General features: G+C 36.2%; 2 protein-coding genes and 1 long non-coding RNA gene across 3 annotated transcripts; 2 read left to right on the top strand and 1 right to left on the bottom strand.

The window, feature by feature from the left end:
• Positions 1 to 571: 571 nt before the first annotated feature.
• LOC121424525 lies at positions 572 to 6314 on the bottom strand. Its single transcript, XR_005971398.1, has 3 exons — positions 6241 to 6314; positions 2894 to 3097; positions 572 to 760 (listed from the first exon to the last, which is right to left on the bottom strand). It is a non-coding gene; the product is annotated as an uncharacterized LOC121424525 (long non-coding RNA).
• A 4306-nt stretch (positions 6315 to 10620) lies between these two features.
• Positions 10621 to 17013, top strand: LOC121423953 (NADH dehydrogenase [ubiquinone] 1 alpha subcomplex subunit 7-like). The gene is made up of 4 exons (XM_041619503.1): positions 10621 to 10728; positions 13366 to 13418; positions 14639 to 14791; positions 16273 to 17013. The coding sequence occupies exons 1-4, from the start codon at positions 10678 to 10680 to the stop codon at positions 16364 to 16366; spliced, it is 351 nt and encodes a 116-aa protein (XP_041475437.1). The 5' UTR covers positions 10621 to 10677; the 3' UTR covers positions 16367 to 17013.
• A 2675-nt stretch (positions 17014 to 19688) lies between these two features.
• On the top strand, positions 19689 to 21360 carry LOC121423955 (dynein light chain LC6, flagellar outer arm-like). Its single transcript, XM_041619505.1, has 2 exons — positions 19689 to 19718; positions 20906 to 21360. Exon 2 carries the CDS (start codon positions 20906 to 20908, stop codon positions 21203 to 21205), a length of 300 nt encoding a protein of 99 aa, XP_041475439.1. The 5' UTR covers positions 19689 to 19718; the 3' UTR covers positions 21206 to 21360.
• The last annotated feature ends 591 nt before the right edge of the window (positions 21361 to 21951 follow it).

Below are 21951 nucleotides of genomic sequence, written 5' to 3'. Positions count from 1 at the left end.
ACTTTCCATCCAAAGTAATAGTAATCCAAAGTACAGCTCAATTTCAATAATTTGAATAACAACCAACAACAAACAAATTCTGCCAAAATCAGCTGGAAAAAATCAATGGAAACAGTGTTTTGACCTGAAGTCTGGATAACTTTCAATAAGTTTAAATTAACGACCTTACTATTTTCTTTTTGACATATTGAGATTTCTAAAATATATTTGACTTATGATCACATCTTTCACACAATGAATGATATACACTTTATCTGACAATTCAAACAATCTATAGTTTTAAAGGGCTGTGTCTTACAAAAAGTTGCAATAGATCTGACAAATCACAACTATGGAAAGCAAGCAATGTCAACATTTTTTCAATTGAAAATGCTTTCTTCTAATGATTTTACATGCATTTTCTTTCACCGATTTCCAACAAAACATTGTGAACGTGTCCTGTTTCAAGATTTATGACACTGATGGATTTCCATGGATGGAGCAATCATGGCTTTCTGTAAGACAGGGCCCTAGATTTAACACGTGCTTTAAAACTTCTTACCATGAAAGAATACTCAAAAGAGACAAGTTATTCTGAACCAAAGACAAACAAACTTTATTCAAACATCATTTCAGCATGAACAGTGAAACCCTATAGTAGTTGTGTCCTTTTCCAGCATGTGATGTTGTTAGGTGGTGGTTAAACCCTCACATGTGAACCACTCATGTCGGGATGATAGACAGGAGATAAGGTGTTCTTGGTCTTGATGAAATGTATGAACTGCAAGATAAAAACACAGAGATAAAGGAATATCAAATCATTATCTCTTGAGGAAAAATATGGTGTTTAATCATTTAAAGACAAACAATTGCTTCATGAAATTAAATAATGTTACACAAATCTTTTGGAAAGGGATGGGGTTATGCAGCTACTATTCAGTCCAAAATAACTCTTGACCTACTGTTTTTGCAGTATCATTTAATGAAATTGACTGAAATGACAAAGACTTATCCAAAAGACCAAAACAAGAACATACCATTCCTTTGAAGGAAAAAAATTAACCCCAAAACAAGCTAAAATACACCCTTTAAAAAAAAAATTCATGTCTACCCGTTAAGGCGACCGCACACCTCACGATATGTCTGCGACCCGATTTCAGAACAAAATATTGTCGAATTTGATGCTAATATTGAGACTTGGAATATCTTACTGTGTAATGTTCTACATAATCGTAAGAATTACCGTATGTTCAAATCTGCAACTATGCTATCACCCTTCTTAGAATAAAAGCGAATTCAATATTTCAATATTCAATATTTAGTTGTACGACTGGCTACGATTTGAAACTACATGTAATTTGGCCTTTACTCCAAAATAAGGCTTGCAATCTTTCAAAATGGTTATATCAGTATTCCTTCAATTAATTTTAACTTCAAATAAAATATGTTCCATTCACATTTTCAGAAAATAAGCAAAATGAGATTTGTCCCAAAATCGGATCGCGAACAGTCGTAAGGTGTGCGGTGGCCTTTAGGCCTACAGACTGTCCATCCAACAACCAAAGAGATCAATTGCCTTCATAGGGGTGCAAGACTTGCATATTCTGGTACTTTATCATTACCAGCAATTACATCACGAGGTATAATATTGGCCCTTCTTGACCTATTTTTTTAAACTCAAATCAACTGGAGTTGGGTTGTCACCTCACAAATAAAGCTTATAAATTTCTTCCTCAGATGTCAACTCTTTTATGACCCTCTTCCCTGCATCCTCATAAGATTAGGATAATAGGGACTAGGGATGCATAATATGATAATATTCAAACTTCAAATAAATATTAAAGGGGAAGTTCACCCGGATAAAAAGTTTATTGTAAAAACAGCAGAAAAAAAATAATACAAATATATTTGTGATGGTTTGAGGAAAACTAAAGATTAAGTTATTAAGATTTTAAGTTTGAGATTTGTGATGTCATAGACGAGAAGCTGCCCCATGTTACATGTATGTAATATGAAATGTATAAATTCAATTTTTCCATGGATCATGACAACTAAACATTTCTTCTTTTAGGAGCGGGTTTGAAAACTGAAAAAATTTGTCTGTTGATATATTAAAAGAATAAAAAAAATTCAATTTTTTGAGAAAATGACAGTTCATTGATTTACTAAATTCACGATACATGTGAAGCTGCTCACATATGACATAAATACAAAAATTCAAATGACTTATTTTAATCATTGCTGGATTTTCCTCAAACCTTTTAACGATATATTTTTCCTGCTATTTTTTACAATAAACTTTTTGTCAGGGTGAACTTCCCCTTTAACAAAGTTAAAGTACATTATAATTGCTTCCCACAATGTTGTAAATCAGTGGATAATTTGGGTTTTTCTTTCAGACAAGAAGCCTCCCCTGAAATACTATAAAACCCAACCATAATCCCCATCAACCTAATCCAACTTACCAGGTTCCCAAAAGGGAATCAAAATGCCAGCCTACCCCTTACTAATATTCTATTCTCTCCATCTCCACATTTTTCAGTCTTAGAGTGAATAGTGGTGTGTGAGTTCACATTCCTTTTCACTGTTTGATGATACTATTATTTAAGGACAATATTTCACGCTGCAACGTTACTAGAGTTGCCTATTGATCAACAAATATTTCATTAGTTACCACAATGAATGTAATATTATCCAGCCCTAATGGGCACAATATCTATTTTTCTTGACCTTTATTTTTTTTAACTGAAAGCAACTTCAGGTAGGTTCTTGTCCCCCCCCAAAAAAAAATCCCACTTTTTGAAAAATCATGTGAGAAGATATACTAGTATCAGCATCAGTATTATCTACTTCAAGGGTTCCATAGGTGCTATGGAGCTGCAAATGCCTGACATACCTCCTAATAATAGCTTACCATTTGTATTCTCTCTGGCTCAGCACCTCCCATTCACCTCAGTCTTCTTGCTTCTCTCTCGCTCTCCAACAGTGTGAGGATATCTCCCTCGCGGACCGGTCCCTTCACATTTCGGATGATGGATCGGTTTGAGTCGTCCAAGAACTCAACGCGGACCTGTGTACACTGCCCCTGGGATCCGGTGCGGCCCAGAATTTTTATGACCTAAGGTTGGGGGAACAAAATGATAATATTCATTCATATTCAATTCAGAAGAAATATAACACGTACATACATGTAAGGCAAATGTTTCATATCACTCTGTACGTGTAGGAGCTTCATTTCTCCCCACATCGTCACCTCATCAGATATTCAACATTAACAGTAAAAACACCTCCACAACTTTGCTAAATTTGGTGAAAATGACATGGGTTTTTAATAAAGTGCAGCATTTATTGTGCTTCTCAAGTTTGTTATTGAAATGTCACATTTTTTTAGATTGGGTTTTTGTTATCTTTCACACCATTCTTAAGAACTGACAGTGCCATTAGACTTAAAAACAAATAGCAATATAGATATATATCCTCCATACAATTGTTAACTATATAACAAAATTTGATGAAGTTTTGACTGAGTAATAGGTTTAAACTCGTGATCTCATAAGGTTTTAAAATGCCAAATTATTTTGACATGAATGCGCAATTCTTAAGAACATCCATTTGGGTGAAATCTATTGAAAATGACATGGATTTCATTTCAACTGTGGAACGTCCTTAAGAGAGAAAAAGAAGCAAAACAGACTCTAAAATGAAGAAAGATGATCAGAAGAAAGTATTAAAGAAGAAAAGTGACTGAATGTAATGAACTTGACTGAAAATATAACTATTTTAAACAAGGTGGTTCCCAAACCAGGAGTCTCCTGATTTCACGATCAATAAAACATGCAATATGATCTTTTGACCCCTTGATGACTTTTGATGTAATCTTTTGAAGACATATATGTGACAAGACCATTGCATTTGTTCTAAAGTTTACACAGCCCCACATTTATATACATGTAGCCCTAAGTGAGAACATGCTTAAAATAACCTGATTTTAAAAAAGAAAACCTGTTAAAAAATCATAACATTCAAATAAAACAATCGTATAGGATAAAAACTGATGCTGAGAATTTAATTGTGGAAACACTGTTATAACTGCATTTACACCTCCATTGTTATTAACACTTGATTCAATTGGGGAATGGAAAATGTAAATTTGTGCCCCCTCTCCCCAACAAAAAATCCTCATGAATACACATGAGAAGCTGAAGCCAAAACCTAGGATCACTTGTATGAAGTGTGATTGATCACAATTGATGCAGAAAAGAATGAGAGCAAGTTGAAAAAAAATTAAATTAATAACAAATTTAACTAGGGATAGACCTGGCCTCGCATTGAGACATGTTTGAATGAAATTTGACATTTAAAAAAAGCATGAATAGAATAGATTACCTACATACAGTGAGGCTATAGTCTATACTAGATTACCATGATTACTACACAGTTTACACTTTATAGTCACTAGTCAGTACCACTCATTCAATGAACAAGGTTATGATACAACCTTGTTCTCACTTATATCTCCATGTGTGGCAAAATAAGGGTGGCAATGTTTGGCTTATTTTCTCTTTTTCTTTGGGGAAAATGCTTGATTTTTTTACATTGACAGTTTCCACTACGCCTATCATTCATACAACTTGACTCTTATTTAAATTTGATTCTTTAAATTATTTTCTTCTTAATTAAAAATAGAGATAAAAAAAAAGTTTTCTTGCCATATTTCCACCAATAGAGGGCGTACCTAAAAACATGCAAAAAATTCAAGTTTTTGAGCGCTCTGGTGAATACAAAAATTATTCCCAAGTTACTAATGAAAAATAAATTGCAACTGTAGGGAAATTAGTAATTTTGGTAACAAAAGTGATATTTTAATGATTTTTTAAACTCTGTACAACATTGGCATACCATAGTCCTACCTGTAGATTCCCCACAGGCAGGGTGGTAGCAGTGAACAAGTGGTCAGTACACAAATTGCACATGGCACTTGACGGAATTAAAAAACATGGCCATTAACAGCCATTTTCAAATTTTGTTTGCCCCGTTCCAGTTTCATCATGGCGAGACTCAAGCATGTCAAGTCAAGAATTAAAGTAAAAAAAAGCTAATCTTCGCATGATTCATGAACAGCGCCACCACGTGACACAGTCTCTATTTGGTAATTCTCTGTTTTAGGGGTCCAAATTATTTTAGGTTGCTAACTTCAGGCAAAAGTCACAAATGCACTTACAATGAGAATAAGTCGTCCGCAAGCTACAAGGCCGTGAACGTACGAGCGCGCTCGATCGCCTATCGGCCTGGCTGGTCAATTGACTGCTCTCCCGGGGAGTCAAGGCGAAAGGTGGGGGGGGGGGGGGTCCAATAGATACATATATATTGCTATATATCACCTCCTCTGTTTGAGGGGATTTTATTAATTGTGGCATTGGGGGGTACATTTTAGGGCATAATGATGACATTGGTAGCAAGGAGAAGGGGTGGTGGCAAGAGGGGATGAACTGCTCCATTATTAATATATGTATCTATTGCACCCCCCCCCCTGTGCCTGCGCCCCTTAATAATGGAGCAGTTCATCCCCTCTTGCCACCACCCCTTCTCCTTGCTACCAATGTCATCATTATGCCCTAAAATGTACCCCGCAATGCCACAATTAATAAAATCCCCTCAAACAGAGGAGGTGATATATAGCAATATACTGTATGTATCTATTGGACCCCCCCTTTCGCCTTGACTCCCCGGGAGAGCAGTCAATTGACCAGCCAGGCGATCGAGCGCGCTCGTATGTTCACAGCCTTATTGTAGCTTGCGGACGACTTATTCTCATTGTGCATTTGTGACTTTTGCCTGAAGTTAGCAACCTAAAATAATTTGGACCTCTAAAACAGAGGATTACCCTCTATTTGATTTCCATTGACTGACAAACTTTGTACAAAAAATACAAATTTCATATTTCCATCGTGCTACAAATCCATTTTACATCATGCCGTGCCAAGCCCCCCATGCGTGTGTGCACAGCCACAGACAGGAGAGCGAGAGCCGTACACACTCCCGAATCCCGACCCCACACCCGTCGTTCCGTGTACATGTCATGGTGTACCACTACTACCAGATTGGCGTCGATTTTTTTTGTACCAAGCACAGGCATCGAAAAAAATCTATAAATTTCATAAATCTCTGTATCCAAAATAGAATTTATCGATTTATGATATTGATAGCTTAAATTCGTTGTACATTTTTATGAAAATCACTAACAAATAAACGTGAATTAACCTTTGCAAGTTTGACTGGTTTGTCCATGTTGTCGACGGGAAACTCGTGTCCGCTGAAAAGAAAGAGTATTGGATCCAACTCGTCCAGTAAAAGACATCGAATTGTGCCCATACAAAGTTCGGCCTCCATTTTGAGATAGCTCAACATTTCATTATCGGACAGACAAGGGGCTGATAAAAAAAACAGTGGCGGATCCAGAGGGGGGCGCCCCGGGCGCGCGCCCCCCTATTTTCGCCGGATTTTTTTTTTTTTTTTTTTGGATGGTTATAATTTACTGGATTGGTACAATGTAGTCAATTTCAAGGGCTAGATCTAGTCAAAACTATATTTTAATTTACGCTCATGGCCTTTGTGTTCGCACAAATGCACCTCTGTCATACTGTATTGCAATATGTAAATTCCGGAATTCCAGGGCGCGCAAGTCGATTGGTTGGAAAGTTGCACCACTTGTAATCGGGAGTTGCAGTGCAGTGACCAGTGTGAAGATGTTGGATTGGATATCATTTTTTCCCGAAATTTTGTGTTTTTTGTAACATGCGTTTGTCCGTCTTTATGGCAAATACATGTAAATTGTAAGTAACAGATCGCGAGAGAAAGTGTCAACGATGCGAATGATAATGTCTATCCCCGAGATTATTCTTCACTCAAAGATGAAGCCCTATATCGGGCGCCACGTGCGCAGCATTATCATTCTGCCTTGGTCATTTACGTTTTCACTGAAATGTATAGGTCCAGTGGCGTAACTACGGGGGGGGCATGGGGGGCACGTGCCCCCCAATCGGCTGACCAAAAAAAAAAAACGGGGAAAAGGAGAAAAAGAGGAAGAAAGGGAGAGAAACGTAGTGGAAAAGAAGACATTATTGTTCATTATAATGTTATATTATATCATAATTATGTTATATTACATAAGAAACATTTCTTTTCATAACTTTATGAAACATAATTTGCATAGGGCCTATGTCTTCATTGTTCCTGGTGCTCGCATTGTCTGTTTACCGAGATATATAATCCTGTTATACTATAAAACCTCCCGTTTTCAAGTCAATATACAACAAACTGCCAAATGTATTTCCTCGCACTTCGAGTTATTGTTTTATGTACAATAGTGTGCTTCTTTTTCATGACTACTTAAAAGTGATGGCCCCATTTAAGGTCTTAATATAAATCATTTCCTGTCCGTGCTTACGTTCGCAGTAGTGGCTTTGTGTAATATGTCTGCTCTCCATGAATTCGTAGAATCAGTCCTTAAAATGTCCCTTTTTCTTATCTGAATATCAAAAATTTTCAGCTCGCGCTTCGCACTCGCATCATTTGGTTAGTGAACTACGTATGGTCTTCGTGAATTCCTACAAATGAGCCTTAAAATGCCCCCTTCAGGTCTGAATTTCCTAAATTTTCAGCTCGCGCTTTGCGCTCGCAAGATTTGATTAGTGAGATGGGTATGTTAATCATGATTAATAATGCTTTATGTGCATGTTTAGATGTAATTCTAACAAAATAAGCAAGCGCTTATGGGCAATCGCATTAGATGACTATGGTGAGATGTGTATACTCTTAATGGATTCCTAAAATATAGTCCTTAAAATCTTCCTGTTTGGAGAGTCAATATTTAACAAAATTTCAGCTCGCGCTTCGCGCTCGCATTATTTAGCGAGACAGGTACGTATTATGGTTACAAAAGACTGATTATAATGTCCCTATTTAGGTCTGAATATCCGTTTAATGGCACTGTCCTTAAAATGTCTCTGTTAGGTCAGTATACCTGGCAACTGGGCGCGCTTCGCGCGCTCACGAAGTGACTCAAAATTTTTGCTGGTGCCCCCCCAATGCCGTGACCCACGGTACGCCACTGTATAGGTCAGACATATTTGTATTTAATGTAAACTAACTTTTACACTTTCTGGTAGATTCAGAGGCATATTATCCAGGGCGCCCCAACTAAGTTTCGCCGAAGCAATCATTCCAACGAATTATTATCAAGGAGCAAAATTGTATATTCTCAATCACCAGTCGACCCCACTCCGCGTTTGCTGTGTATAGGCAGCTATATGTCAGCGTAAGGAGCGAAGATTTTATGTGACGGGGGGGGGGGTGGGGGTTGGGGGAGAATAAAAATACTTTCGTGCTGGGGAAAAACGTCCCGAGGACACATTGTGTATTGTTAAAAAGTAGAAATTGTGACATTAACCCCCCCCCCTTACCCCATTTTTAATGTTTGATAATCTATAGGTTTGCTGATTACAATATATCGATTACAAGTCTCAGTTTCGTATCATTTAAATTTGACGTTTCAATCACACGATGCAAGCAAGTGAAGAGCCTTTGCCAAATGTATGTTTTGAATGATCGCTTATACGGTGTGTGACTGGAAACCAGCTCCTAAATGAGTCAGTATGTGTCTTTTATTCATGAAGTTACAGTGATTTAAGTGTGCATTTTTCTTCTAAAGGTGCTCTTAAAATACGACTTTTGGACATGATTTTTTGAAAAAGTCCTTGCCGTGGGAGGGGGGTATCCCCCCTCCCACACCCTCCCCCCGCTCGGTCGCTTCGCTCCCTCGCCGCTGGCGCCCCCCCCTATTTCAAAATCCTGGATCCGCCCCTGATAGATTCATTGAAATCAAACAATAAAGAATTTCTACATTAATAGGATGTACAATTAATATTTATGAAATATTATAATTTCGCTTAATTCCCTCTTTTAATGTTGCATAGTTGTAATTTTAGGGCAAGACGCCATACTCTTTCCAACTTTAGTACTTGGAAGTCAGAGCGAAATGATACAGCGTCCCCCTAAAAGCTATACACTTTTGAAATGGCTGCCAAATACCACTTTTGGGGAAAACACTTACATAATTATGGAAGTTAATAAAGTCAGCTTTAAAACGACACCAAAAAGTTGGAAAACTGTTCATGCTCGAGCGAGCACTGCAAACTTAAATACAAAGGGTATAAAAGTTGGGCTGGTCTGGAATTTTCATTTTTACAGCAAACTTTTTTTAGGGTGAACTTCCCCTTTAAGAGGCCTGGATTTAGCTTTTTTTATGGAGAAGGTTTGAACAAAAAAATTGACAAGCCAAAAAAAAATATATAATGATAAATTAAAAAAAAATCAAATATTTCACTAGCAAAATTAATGAGGGTCATTTTGGTACCGATAAATTACAATTTACAAGCCCCCCAAAGGTTTACTATATAAGAGGAAGGTATTTTGGAGTTGGCTATGTAAGTAATTACTTTTGTTTAAACTTAAAAGCGCAAGGGGTGTTTAAACCCCTATAACCCCATGCACCCCGAAGACCCACCACTGCCTTTGACGACAATTTTTTTTTGCCTATCCCATGTCAAAATGAAACCATGCAGTGATTGAATTGCCCTTTCGTCCTGTCGGCCTAATGATATTATCATTACAGCTACTGGTTAGTAATTGGCTCAACTTCCGATAGCATACCCACAGGCTCATTTCTTCGAGAGGGAAGACATGCACGGCGCCTAGCTCCCCCACCCCCTGGGCCCCTGCGGATCGATGCACCCATGTATAGGCTTATCGTTTTTTTTTCAAAATTTTTTTCAGCTAATGGAAACAACAAAGCATTTGCTAAATTTTTGATGATTTTTTTTGAGGGGGGGGGGTGATAGGACCAGGCGTGGTTTTATAGGGGGGCTTTGAGGAGTGAAACCCCCCAAAATCGCCCCCCCAAAAAAAAAAAGAAATAATAAAATCGACCACAAAAAATAGATGTATATGTGCGTATTAATGTGCATTGATTATAATGCAATATTCCATTCATGTTGTCAAGTGCTCTAAAATCAAAGTTTTTACTACTCAAATTCGAAAATTTTCTTGCTCGGTCGCTAAGCGCTCCCTCGCAAAATAGTAATATTACAAAATAGCACCTAAATGTAGAATACATTAATGCTCTCTTAAAGTGCGAGTAGACTTCCTTGCACGAATAATATTATAAAATCAAAGTTTGAACTCTAGACATATGGCACTCCAATTTTTGTCATTCTTCAGGATAAATAAATAAACCAACGTCAAAAAATTATCAAGCCCCCCCCCCAAAAAAAAGAAACCCAACTTATATATAGTCTGCTGGAAGCGCGCCTGGATAGGGCTACATTAATTCATGGCCGATTTATAATCTTAGTGCGAGGTTAATCATATTTGATTGGATTGATTGATTGATTTATTTATTTATTCATTCATTCATGTATTTATTTATTTATTTATTATTTACTTATCTATTTATTTATTTATTCATTCATTCATTCATCTATTCATTTATTTATTTATTGCTTTTTTGATCAACCGTCTACATGATTTTTAAAGTAATGATTAAGGAGACGAATTAGAAAAAGGAGAGAGAAAAGGAAAACAGTGAATTATGTAGCCAGCTGCCAGCAGCGCCAAAGAAAAAAAATCTGGTGATTCAAGATGGCGACTGCCTCAAGATTTATTCAACGACTGCGGAATTTCTTCGCAGGTGTGAGTATTATTCAGTTTAAAACTGTTGAATACCTCCACAAATAACTAATTTAAACTTATGATAAGTCTTATATTTAAATTGAGAGGGTTAACAATATCGATTTATTAGGAAATAAGTGTCCTTAAATTTGTAGCTAGACCTTGGGCAGTCCCACGTATCCATATCGATGTTTTGTATAACGGTGTACCTGGCCGGGGGGGGGGGGTCGGGTCCGGGTGTATGATGGGGGGACCTAAAGCTACGCACTTTGTTTACAAACGATAGAAACTATGCCAATTTTAATATTTGAACAAATTATCTGTCGCTAACTTGTGGCAAATATTCTAAAGATCATTAAGCAAGAACAAAATATCACAAAACTCACTAATACGAAAATCCCGCCGTGTTTTCCGAACACCTCTTGAATTCGCCGCCCGATGTTAGAAGGGGTCCTAAAGCTACGCACTCGATTTATCATGCAGAAAAATAGAATTTCCTGTGCCTCAATTTCTAAAATATGTTCATACTATTATAGGATAATATGAAATTAAAGAGAATATAGCTCAAAAATTCAAAACAGTTGTGGGTGTTCTCTGCATTTAGAGATTTACTGCAGCCTCTGTAGAAAAAATCGAATAGGAATCGTTCGTGACTCTGTAGTCACAATTCCACACAAAGTGCGCATTTGCCATTAAAAACTGCATGCGCGATGAGTGGTGCGTAGCTTTAGGACCCGCGCAGCTTTAGGACCCCCTACCATACATACACTTTCAATTATTGAAGCCTTCTTTTTTGTCTTTGGATTACGCTAAATATATGAATAGGCCTACGGTATTTATAATCAGGTCGATGACTATTTTGTTCTCTAAACATAAATGTTCTGTAAATGTTGCCTAACAAAGTAACATTTTTGTAAAATTGTATTTGAATGAAAGTGATGAAAGTTGAAACTTCAATTCAAACTGCATAATTTTTCAAAATTATTTTATCGTGTACACCACTGATCCAGTTGTTGTGTCTGATCAATCGGTTTTTCAACAGCTTTTTTTTCAAAAATCTATTGTCGAGACACTAAAAAAGTTGTTGAAAATTGATTGTCCAATGTCCAGACACAACTGGGTGTACACAATACACAAAATATATTTTGTGCCACTCAAAATGAATTTCTAGTTCAAGGCGGACCGTGACCCGGAGGAGAGAAAGAATTGTACACAATACAGTACACCTCCAATTTCGGGTCATGGTCTGCCACTGTTCAAGACTAAATGTAATTGCTTCCACAAAATTTATTTCGTTCATTTCGTACCATAGTTATCAGTGTACAAAACAGATTTTGCTCAAACAAATTGTAATTTTAGTATATGAAATGGCGAGCCAAGTGTCCGATTGAAAATTCTGTCCAATCCCACTCATTTAACTGGTGTGTTGGCTCAGTTGGTAGAGCGTCCGTCTCACAACCGGGAGGTCGGGGGTTCAAACCCGGCCGCGTCAGACCAAAAGACATTAAAAGATGGGAGTTGCTGCTACCCTGTTTGGCGTTCAACAATTAAAGGGATAGAGCCTCGTCGATCTGGCGCTGCACGGTGGCTGCAGGGCCCACGATCAATTGGGCAAAGCAAATTTTCGGAGTATTTCATTTCATGACTATTTCGAACAATAAATTATGGATTTTTTTTTTTTTAATGAACAAGGTTATGATATAACCTTGTTCTCACTTATATCTCCATGTGTGGCAAAATAAGGGTGGCAATGTTTGGCTTACTGTATTTTCTCTTTTTCTTTGGGGCAAATGCTTAATTTTTTTACACTGAAAGTTTCCATTACACCTATTATTCATACAACTTGACTCTTATTTAAATTTGATTCTTTAAATTATTTTTTTCTTAATTAAAAATAGAGATCGAAAAATGAAAATTTTTTTGCCATATTACTCTCCACCAATAGAGGGTGACAAAAAATATGCCCAAAATTCAAGTTTTTGAGCTGTATGGTGAAAAAATAAATTGCAACTGTATGGAAATTAGTAATTTTGGTCACAAAAGTGATATTTTAATGATTTTTCTAAGTGTGTGCTCTGTACAACATTGGCATACCATAGTCCTACCAGTAGATTCCTCACAGGCAGGGTGGTAGCAGTGAACAAGTGTCCAATCCATTCCATTTGCACACAAAATTTGTTTCTACCCGTAATTACACAAAATTTATTTTGTACCATGAGAAATGAATTTTTTTCGAGATGTAACTCATTTAGTACCATTCAAAATGAATTTTGCATTCATGAAATGTAATTTCGTGCACATAATTATATATGAAAACGATTGCGCGAACAAAATTGACCTCCTGTGGTGCGAAAGTAATTGCGAACTCAGAATAGTCTTTCGTTGCGATGCGAAGCTCTATTCCATGTATGAAATTACTTTTCTCCCCTGAGAGCCTGAAAATCCTGTCTTGGATTCAAGATTCAAATTTGTACAGTACATAATATCTATAGACATCTGACTAGCCTATTGTAATTATTTTGCACAAACAACTGTTATTGAAAGATAAGATGGGGAGGGGGTACTTTTTATTGTGTTTACTTAGTCATTTGAATTTGATTTGTTACAGATATATTTTCAGAACAATATTCTTTCCTTTTTGTTTTTCATGATCATTAGAGGGATCTTCAAGCTCATCTGAACAACCGTTATGCTTATGGACAATCTCCCAGGTAAATATGCACATTCAAGTACAGTCAATCTCTAGTATACATGTACACTTGGTTTAAAAGCAGACAATCTCATTTTTAGATTGTCTTACACTATCATGACTAAACTATCAATTATTAGCGTCACTTAGTCTAATTCCCAGGCGGTCTTATTGCCACTTTGCTTACTTACTAGGATTCAAAAGAAAATTTGGTTTCATAATAATTGATATACATGTACAGTATAGCACTTGTGAGGCACCACCAATCATCTAGTTGCCTATTGAATGGTGCACTTGCCTGACTCTAGCTCCATCTGCTAAAGGCGCTTAGTTTATTCTTGGAATTAATCCTGCCGGGTACCTGGGTTGAGTGCAGCACAATGTGGGTGAATTTCTTGCTGAAGGAAAACATGCCATGGTTGGGATCCGAACCCACGCTCCTCTGATTGAAAGATGAGATTCGTAACCACTACATCTGAATGCCCCCACCCCCCAAAAAATAATCGGATCATATGTATTGAATAGTTTTTAAACCAAGTGGATATTAGACTAAAAGGGTATAGCCTATATGACTTTATGAGTCTACTAAAATCAGTCCAGCGTGGCGTCCTTGACCTTGGTCCTTGTCCCTTAAATGCAAACTCCATTATGAATTTTTGGTTCTTCCATTTTTGTTATTCTACTCTTGGAGAATATGCAATGGCAAGCATGCTCTGGTAAACATGATGATACAAGTACTAAATCTTGCTATAGGATTCGTCAAAAGTAAATCGTTTGATAAAATGTAGTCTTCTCATCAAGAATCACTCGCGGTGATGGAACTTTTGCATTTCTATGATCACTTCAGCCCATAGGGTCATAACTCTATTATTTTTTTTAGTATGCAATAATTAAAAGAGGTCATGGCCTGTGGATTGTTTGGTTGTGACGATAAAATTCCTCCGTTAGGTCACAATTATCTTGCTCAAGCCAGATCATTGAGCCTTATACATATCAGTTTCTCTGTTTAAAGGTTCCAGATGTGGAATATAAAGCAAATAATTACCTTTTTATTTCAGGTGATGAGGCAAACTGTCACCTCTTCGGCAAGCTCGATGTACTCGCTATTTTTCCTTTGCTTTGCTGTGGCAAGATAGCTACATGATTGAAGCTTGCCTCGTAAGGGATGTTTTCCCATCACCTCCACCAGCGTCGATTATTTACGTAATATCTTGGTGTTTAAAACTCTTTATTTTACTGCAGGACACAACCAGATCCTGTGCTCCCTGAAGGCCCTTCTCATCGTCTGTCAGCAAACTACTACTGCTCAAGGGATGGAAGGAGAGAATCACAAAGACCAGTCCATGTCTTCTCTGCCACTCAAAGACTTCCTGCTCCTCAGTCACAAGAAGAAGGGTGAGTGCCACTGCAGACCTCTCAGCTATTCTGAATTTGGAAGAAATTTTGAGCTCTTGTTCATGATTTTCTTATTTTGATTGATAACTTTACTTCACTGTCCCATTGGAAATAATGTTTCTTCATATTTTTAAACAAAATCATCTCTTGAGCTGAGGTCGAGTTCTGGTATAGAGGTCTAATTTAGATAGGAAATGGTTAGAAGCAATCGTAAAGTCATATGCTCTGATGCATATTTAGGACAACAGAGTTTAATCAAATAATAATTAAGGCTTGCTTGAAGTTAGTTATTATCACATGCATTTCCTGGGCCCTGTTTTACAAAGAGTAATGATTGATTCAATCAACCTCAACTATGTGGAATTGGAAATCCATCAATGTCATAATTTTTCTCAGAAAATTTGCACAATGACATGTGTTAACAAAGAGGATCACACTGAATTTTCAAGAAAAGTATGAATGTATGACTTTACATCATATCTAGAAAACATGTGGAACTAATAAACTTTTTAGATTATGATGTTGCTTGCTTTCCATAGTTGTGGTTGATTGGATCAATCACAAAGGTATGGAAATCCATCCATACCTTTTTTTTCTATAGGAAGTTTGCACAATCTCCTTGGTAAACAAAGAGAATCACAGTGAGAACAATGAATGTATGAATATATATGTCATATCTAGAAAATATTTTGAACAAATTTACATTTAGATGCTGCGGTTGCTGGCAGTCAATAGTTGCGATTGATCCGATCAAACGCAACTCTTTGTAAGATGGGGCCCTGGTGTAATTATCACAGGAAACAAATGGGGGCCACTCTATAAAATGGATGGGCATTTTCAGTGATTTTGTGCTCATTACTCTGTAATTGTACGTTTTCCTGAAAAATTGTTTGGCAGATATCATTTATTTATAGATTTTCTCTGTGTTAGTTTTGTTCAATTATGTGAATATTTTATCTTCTGTTCCCATTAGTACCATCTTTTTATGTTATGGGGAAAATAAAATTGCCATTTTAACCTGTGTGTTCTTATTTCTGTGAATATTTTTTGTGGTATTGATGAAGGAAATCTAGGGATGGCAGGTATGCACTTGTCTTTTTTTTGTCGCTGGATTGCTTATATTGGATTGTATGTGTGATTGCTCATACCTTGGTGTGATAGATTTTGGCCCCGTCTTACAAAGAGTTGCAATTGATCCAATCAATGGCAACTATGATAAGCCAGCAATGTCAACATCTAAAAGTACATAATTCAAAATATTTTGTAGAAATTGTGTGTATTCATACATTTATTGTTTTCATGACAATTCAGTATGCTTCTCACGTTTTCATGAGCACCATTGAGCAACTTTCCTAAAGAAAAATTATGACATTGATGGATGTCCATATGCTTAAGATTAATGGGATCAATCGTAACTCTTTGTAAGATGGTGCCCTTGTCTTATAGTGTGATTGATTTTATCTTTGTGTTGTTTTCTACAGAGAGAGTGCTGTTGGACCTGCACTGAAGAAACCTGTGATACCTGGCCCTCCTCCTCCTGCTATGAAATTATCAACGGATGAACCTTATCTATGATATTACTTCATGTATTTGAAAGGGATGAAGGAATGGGACTCTCCTGCAAATTATGATAAAAAATATTTTAAATGGCAAAGATATCCTGGCCTGTTGCAGGGCTCATTCTAGTGTTGTATTGTTAAATTTCAGACATATCACTTTAATAGTAACTGAGTTTCACCGGGCTGTCAAGTCTCCCTGATTTGTTTGGGAGACACTCCATGAAATTTAATTGATGTTTGATTGAAAAAATGCAAATTTTCAACATCTCCCTGATTCATACATTGATATCTTACATTGGACTGGAAAGCGAGAAAGATCTCCTTCCTTCTTCAGTAAATTATCCCTGCAAGGTTGGCATCTCTGCTTTCAAAAGATTATTCAAATATCAGTATTAGGCTATATCCATTCTCCTAGAACAGGCTAAGAACGGCAGCATATTAGGAATATGGGATACCTTGATTCTGCCATATTTGAGAAACAAGATGTTTTTGCAGACACACTTTTTGACTCTATATGAAGTCTTAGGAGTTTTTATGCTTTATATAAAGTAGTTGTGAATTTCCTATCATTTATCCCTTCGGCTTGATATTCATTTCTTGAATCATTTGTTGCCCAGGCTTACATTGTAAATATATCAATAAAAAATATAAACTATTCTATACCTAAAATTCTAGTAGTATTTGGATCGTTTTTATATGCACATGTTTATAGGGTTTATTTTCAATTCATCATATGCCAATCTGTCCAATTGCCAAATCGTCTACTATAATTTGGTCTACCATCAGTTCGTCTACAATCCACAAGGTCTAATTGCCATTTCGTCCAATCACCATTTTGTCTAATAGCCAGTTGGTCCAATAGCCATTGAGGCCATATGCCATTTGGTCCAATTGAACTAAGTGTTAATTGTGCAAAATGTATTAAAATGAAATAATAATAATGGTATATTTACCCAGGGTAGCCACTTGAATTCTGAAAACTGTTCTCCCAGCAGGCCCTGCAATTATAACCCCGGCTAAGCTAGGCTACCGATGGATATCAGACCAACTGGTTATGAGATGAAATTGTCATAGACGAAATGGTGATTAAACAAAGTGGTGATTGGACCAAATTGCTGTTAGACGAAATGTTGGACGGAATGGCATTAGAGTAAATGAAAGTAGACTATTAGGTGAGTGGACGAGTTGGCAGTAGACCAATTGGCAATTTACCATGTATAGGTGGGTGATAGATACCTTGCCCATTGGTTAAAACCCACTTTGTCTACTTTCCATTTGGTCTAATCTTATTGGCAAAGGCGGTTTTGAGGAGGAAAGATTAAAAAATCGTGAAAAGAACATGGATTTGAGAGTGGATGACCTAAGAAGAAAGAGTTCAAAGATTACAAATAAGATATGGAGAGGAATGAATGCAGTGAGGTTGGTCAGAGTGAGGAGGATGCTCTAGACAGAAGTGGAAGGAGAGAGTGTCTTTGTGTCGTGAGAGTTACACTTTGGCAAAAAGAAGCTGCTGAAAACTGCTTATCTAAAAAAAGAGCCAATGGAGTAAATTAGAGAGTCAAATGGGGCCTAAGCTTTCAATCCTAGCAGAATCTTCGTCGGAGGCAAAATGCGAGTTACACTTTGTAAGAATGATGCTGACTGAAATAAATGACGATAAACCTAGGCTTTCCGGACTTAGCAAGAAATCCATTTGAATGTTAGGGTTCATCAGGTCTCAATAATAATTATCATGACATGTAGCATGTAATTCATCAAAATAAACCATATACTGTACACATCATTTTCATTTCTTGATGAACGTTAATTTTTTCAAACTTTCTCATCTTAATTGATGAATGAGTTGCTACTCAATAAAAGTATGGTCTAAGTTAAATACACCATGGCTTTGAGAATACCAACCAATGAATATGATAGTGCCCAAGATACATGCAGGTGATACTGCACACAAAGTTAAAAAAAAAATATCTAGTGCAATCATAAAGAAATACACATTCTGAGCATCTTTCCCGTGAATATGATAATACTTAAAAACAATGATCAACAAAATGTGATTTTTTTTTCTGCAGTAACAAATGATATTTCTCCTTTCAAATGAAAATCAGACCGATTGAATAAGAATACCGTATGTATCTCAAGTATTTGGGAGTAGCTATACATGTATACATACACATCCAATCATTGTTGTTAAAAGCTACCGAAAAGAAGTGCGGTTTCTCTCGCTTCTGGTTTCTCACGAGAAAGAGTATAGTCAAGAATGAAGTCAGTGGTAAGAAGTCAAGGGTGTGCTTTCTTCAAAAGGGTGACCATGGGGGTGATAATAACAATAACCACTATCAATGAGTGACGTGTTTCATTGTCATTCATATTTTTGGGTTTGGTGATTGTTTTGTGCCAAGCATCTTTCATAACGTGTCACTTTATAGTTTGTTATAAGCTATGGTTGAGGACGTGTGAGAGGCAGCCACAATATATTAGCAAAAGTTTACTCTGATTGATAATAAAAACATATGTTTGGGGGAAAATAAATTATGATTGAAAATCATTATTGCTTCATGAAAAACTTGTATAATCATCCGTTTAAAAAAATCTGATAAGAGTGTTCTATTTCGTAAAAGGTTATTATGTTTTAATTTCTAAGAGGTTGTTACTGGTGCTTTTCCTACATTTCGAATATCAATTAGACTTGGTTTCCAGTTCTTAATCTGAAATAGATCTTGGATTTTGAAGCACTATGACTCCCAACATTCCCACTCACATAATATCCACGTAATAATTTCATTTAACTACTTGTATATCTTTAATGAATCTGTTATGAATTTTTAATTCACTTATTTCTTCATTTATTCATTCATTCGTTCGTTCGTTAGTTCATTCATTCATTCGTTTGGTCATTCATTCAATTGATCGATCGATCAATCAATCGATCGACCATTTCATTATATGGTTTTATGTGATTTCACCTTACTATTTTGTAATCCATTAGTGAAAATTTGAAGTGAAATATCAATCAAACTTTCTTTCATTAATTTAAGATTTTAGTTCTGGGCGCGGCCTATATTTTCTCCCTGTACGCGCGGACGGGCGTAACTACTGAGACTACCATAACCATTGAATATGGGTGTCGATAGAATATTTACATTAGTCAAGTAGTCTGGATTTTTTTTTTTTTTTTTGGGGGGGGATGTTTTTGTGGTGAGCTCGGCCTTCCATTATACCATTGATATAATAAATATGGATGGCACGCTCCCGAGCCATTCTCACTCTGCATGCCAACCTTCAAAGACCCAGTCTTTTAAGCTCTTGGATCCCAATTGCAATTGTTTTCATCGTGTTCATTCTCGTGTCATCAACCAACAAATCACAACGTAAGTTAACACTTAATTACTTCTTTCAATATTGAATGATCATAAATTTGAAAAAATGACATTCTTTATTTGAAAATCCCTGTACATATGATGTATTTCTTTATATGTCCTGCTCCTTCTTCTTTATCATCTTCCCTCTTAGAACTGTTTTATGTAATATTTCATCTTCTTTGGATCTCTTATTTTTTCTTGATTTTCTCGTGTTTGTCATGTCCTTAGCTTATTATTGTCTAAATTGATATTATTGTTATGGATTTTCCACTCTTCTTTTAACTTGTATTTTTCATGTGTATATACATCACTTTATGCATTGTCAATAGTCCAAACTGTCATGGTCGCAATCGATGAATAATATGAAATAAATAAATAAATAGAAAAATAAACAAAAAAATTGTTAGAAAAAAATAAAGGAACATACCAACGATATTTTCTTTTTATATTTTCTTAATTGCTTGTTTTCTTGTAGCATTGTTCCTGGACATATATATTTACAATATTGTTATCATCGAATGTGGAAATGTGCACGTGTTTTATTGAAGACAAATATTTATTTTTGACATTGTATAGCTTTATTTTGTCGAACAAAATGACTGAATGAAATAAGAATTCGGCAATTACACAGAATGAACAAACAAGATCATTTCACCAAATTTGTGGTTTGAACAGACCTGTTACAAACTAACGCAAGGTAGATTGAGATAATCCTCGGGGTGGGTGTGTTAGAAAGGGCACTCTCAATTCTTTAGATTGAAAATTGGTTTATAATATTGTGATGGGAACAAATTCAAAATTAGATTGAGAAATTCATGAGATTTACTTCAAACCCTGTTAGATTTGGATTATTTATTTGATATTTCCTTGATAGCTCATTGCAATCGAAATGATTTCGAGAACACGCACCCTTCACAGTAAAAGGTGGTTGAACATTTGATAAAACGCTGTTAAACCTAGGTGGCTTACAGTAGTTGGCTAAAATAGTTCAAACCAGTATCTGAAATATAAAAAAAATCAATATTTAATTCTCAATAAATTAAGCATGGCTGTTTAAACTTTTAAGCAACAACTGTAAAGCTCATATACCGAATAAACATCGTTTTATACAATTTTTAAACAGCGTTTTAATATGTATTACAACATTGTTGTCTGACTAATAACCCACTCCATCATCAACCAATTGTTTTTGATAGATGAGCTATAACAAGAAACCAAGCTCCATTGACAAAAAGTCAGAACAGGTTGTCAAAAACGTGGATATGGATAAAGACGAAGAGGAAGACGCACTGGAGATAGCCGCAACCGCCTTCGAAAAATTCCAAGTCGAGAAGGACATCGCAGCCCACATCAAGAAAGAATTCGATGTCAAGTATGATACAACTTGGCACTGCGTCGTCGGCCGCAACTTCGGGAGCTACGTCACCCACGAGAGCAAGCACTTCATCTATTTTAATCACGGTCAGAAATCGGTCCTACTCTTCAAGTCGGGTTAGGTCGCTGGTATAGCTGGAACTTGTGAATATAACAGGACAGAGGTTTAGTTAGTATATAGACTAGATCTCGGGAAGGAAAGTTGTTTCGTCATGATGATCCTCCTTAATTGATCTTCATGAGAGGATAGTTCTTACTTATAGGATGACAGAGATCAGAGAATAATTCAATTGCTACCTCTGCTACAAATGTCAAAGGAAAGAGACCAAAGAGTTATCAAAATTCCTTTGATACTTTGATACCATTTTCAGAAACTAAGACATTGATGCCCTGCATGGGATAACACCTCATCGAGTTCCTCTTGATGCATCTACACTGCAACATCAATGTGGTTGTCAGCAAATTGGACACAATATGTCATGGTCATCATTTTCCATGCTATTAGTCTAAGCATCTTGAATGATACAGTTTAATTTAATTTAACTTAATTGACTGAAAAATAAATTGGCCATAACATTCCGTCAAACTGCATCAACAATGGCAGGTTGCAGAAATCAAATTACATGAATCATCTTCTTGGTGCTCATTTCCTGATTATTATTATATTTTATCCAATTTTGATTCGAAGTTTACATAATCTAATCGGGGAGTACCACAATGACCCCAGGGCCCTTCTTGTAAATCAGTTTACGTAATTGAAGGGGCTATACACTGGTAAAAGAAAAATGCAACAAATAAATGAATAAATAAATAAATAGATAAATAAATAAATAAATAAATAAGTCTAATCTCAATGAAATAATCAATA

This window comes from Lytechinus variegatus, chromosome 11 (genome assembly GCF_018143015.1).
Source record: "Lytechinus variegatus isolate NC3 chromosome 11, Lvar_3.0, whole genome shotgun sequence".
Classification (NCBI taxonomy): Eukaryota; Metazoa; Echinodermata; class Echinoidea; order Temnopleuroida; family Toxopneustidae; genus Lytechinus; species Lytechinus variegatus.
Note: the sequence above shows the minus strand (reverse complement) of the source record. Positions and strands in the feature narration are given on the sequence as shown.

Bases quoted from the DNA above. Each gene is read 5' to 3' on its own strand.
- LOC121423955 (XM_041619505.1), top strand. From the start codon at position 20,906: ATGAGCTATAACAAGAAACCAAGCTCCATTGACAAAAAGTCAGAACAG.
- LOC121423953 (XM_041619503.1), top strand. From the start codon at position 10,678: ATGGCGACTGCCTCAAGATTTATTCAACGACTGCGGAATTTCTTCGCA. The intron at 10,729-13,365 runs GTGAGTATTATT...CATGATCATTAG, and splicing joins TGCGGAATTTCTTCGCAGGT to AGGGATCTTCAAGCTCATCT. The intron at 14,792-16,272 runs GTGAGTGCCACT...TGTTTTCTACAG, and splicing joins CCTCAGTCACAAGAAGAAGG to AGAGAGTGCTGTTGGACCTG.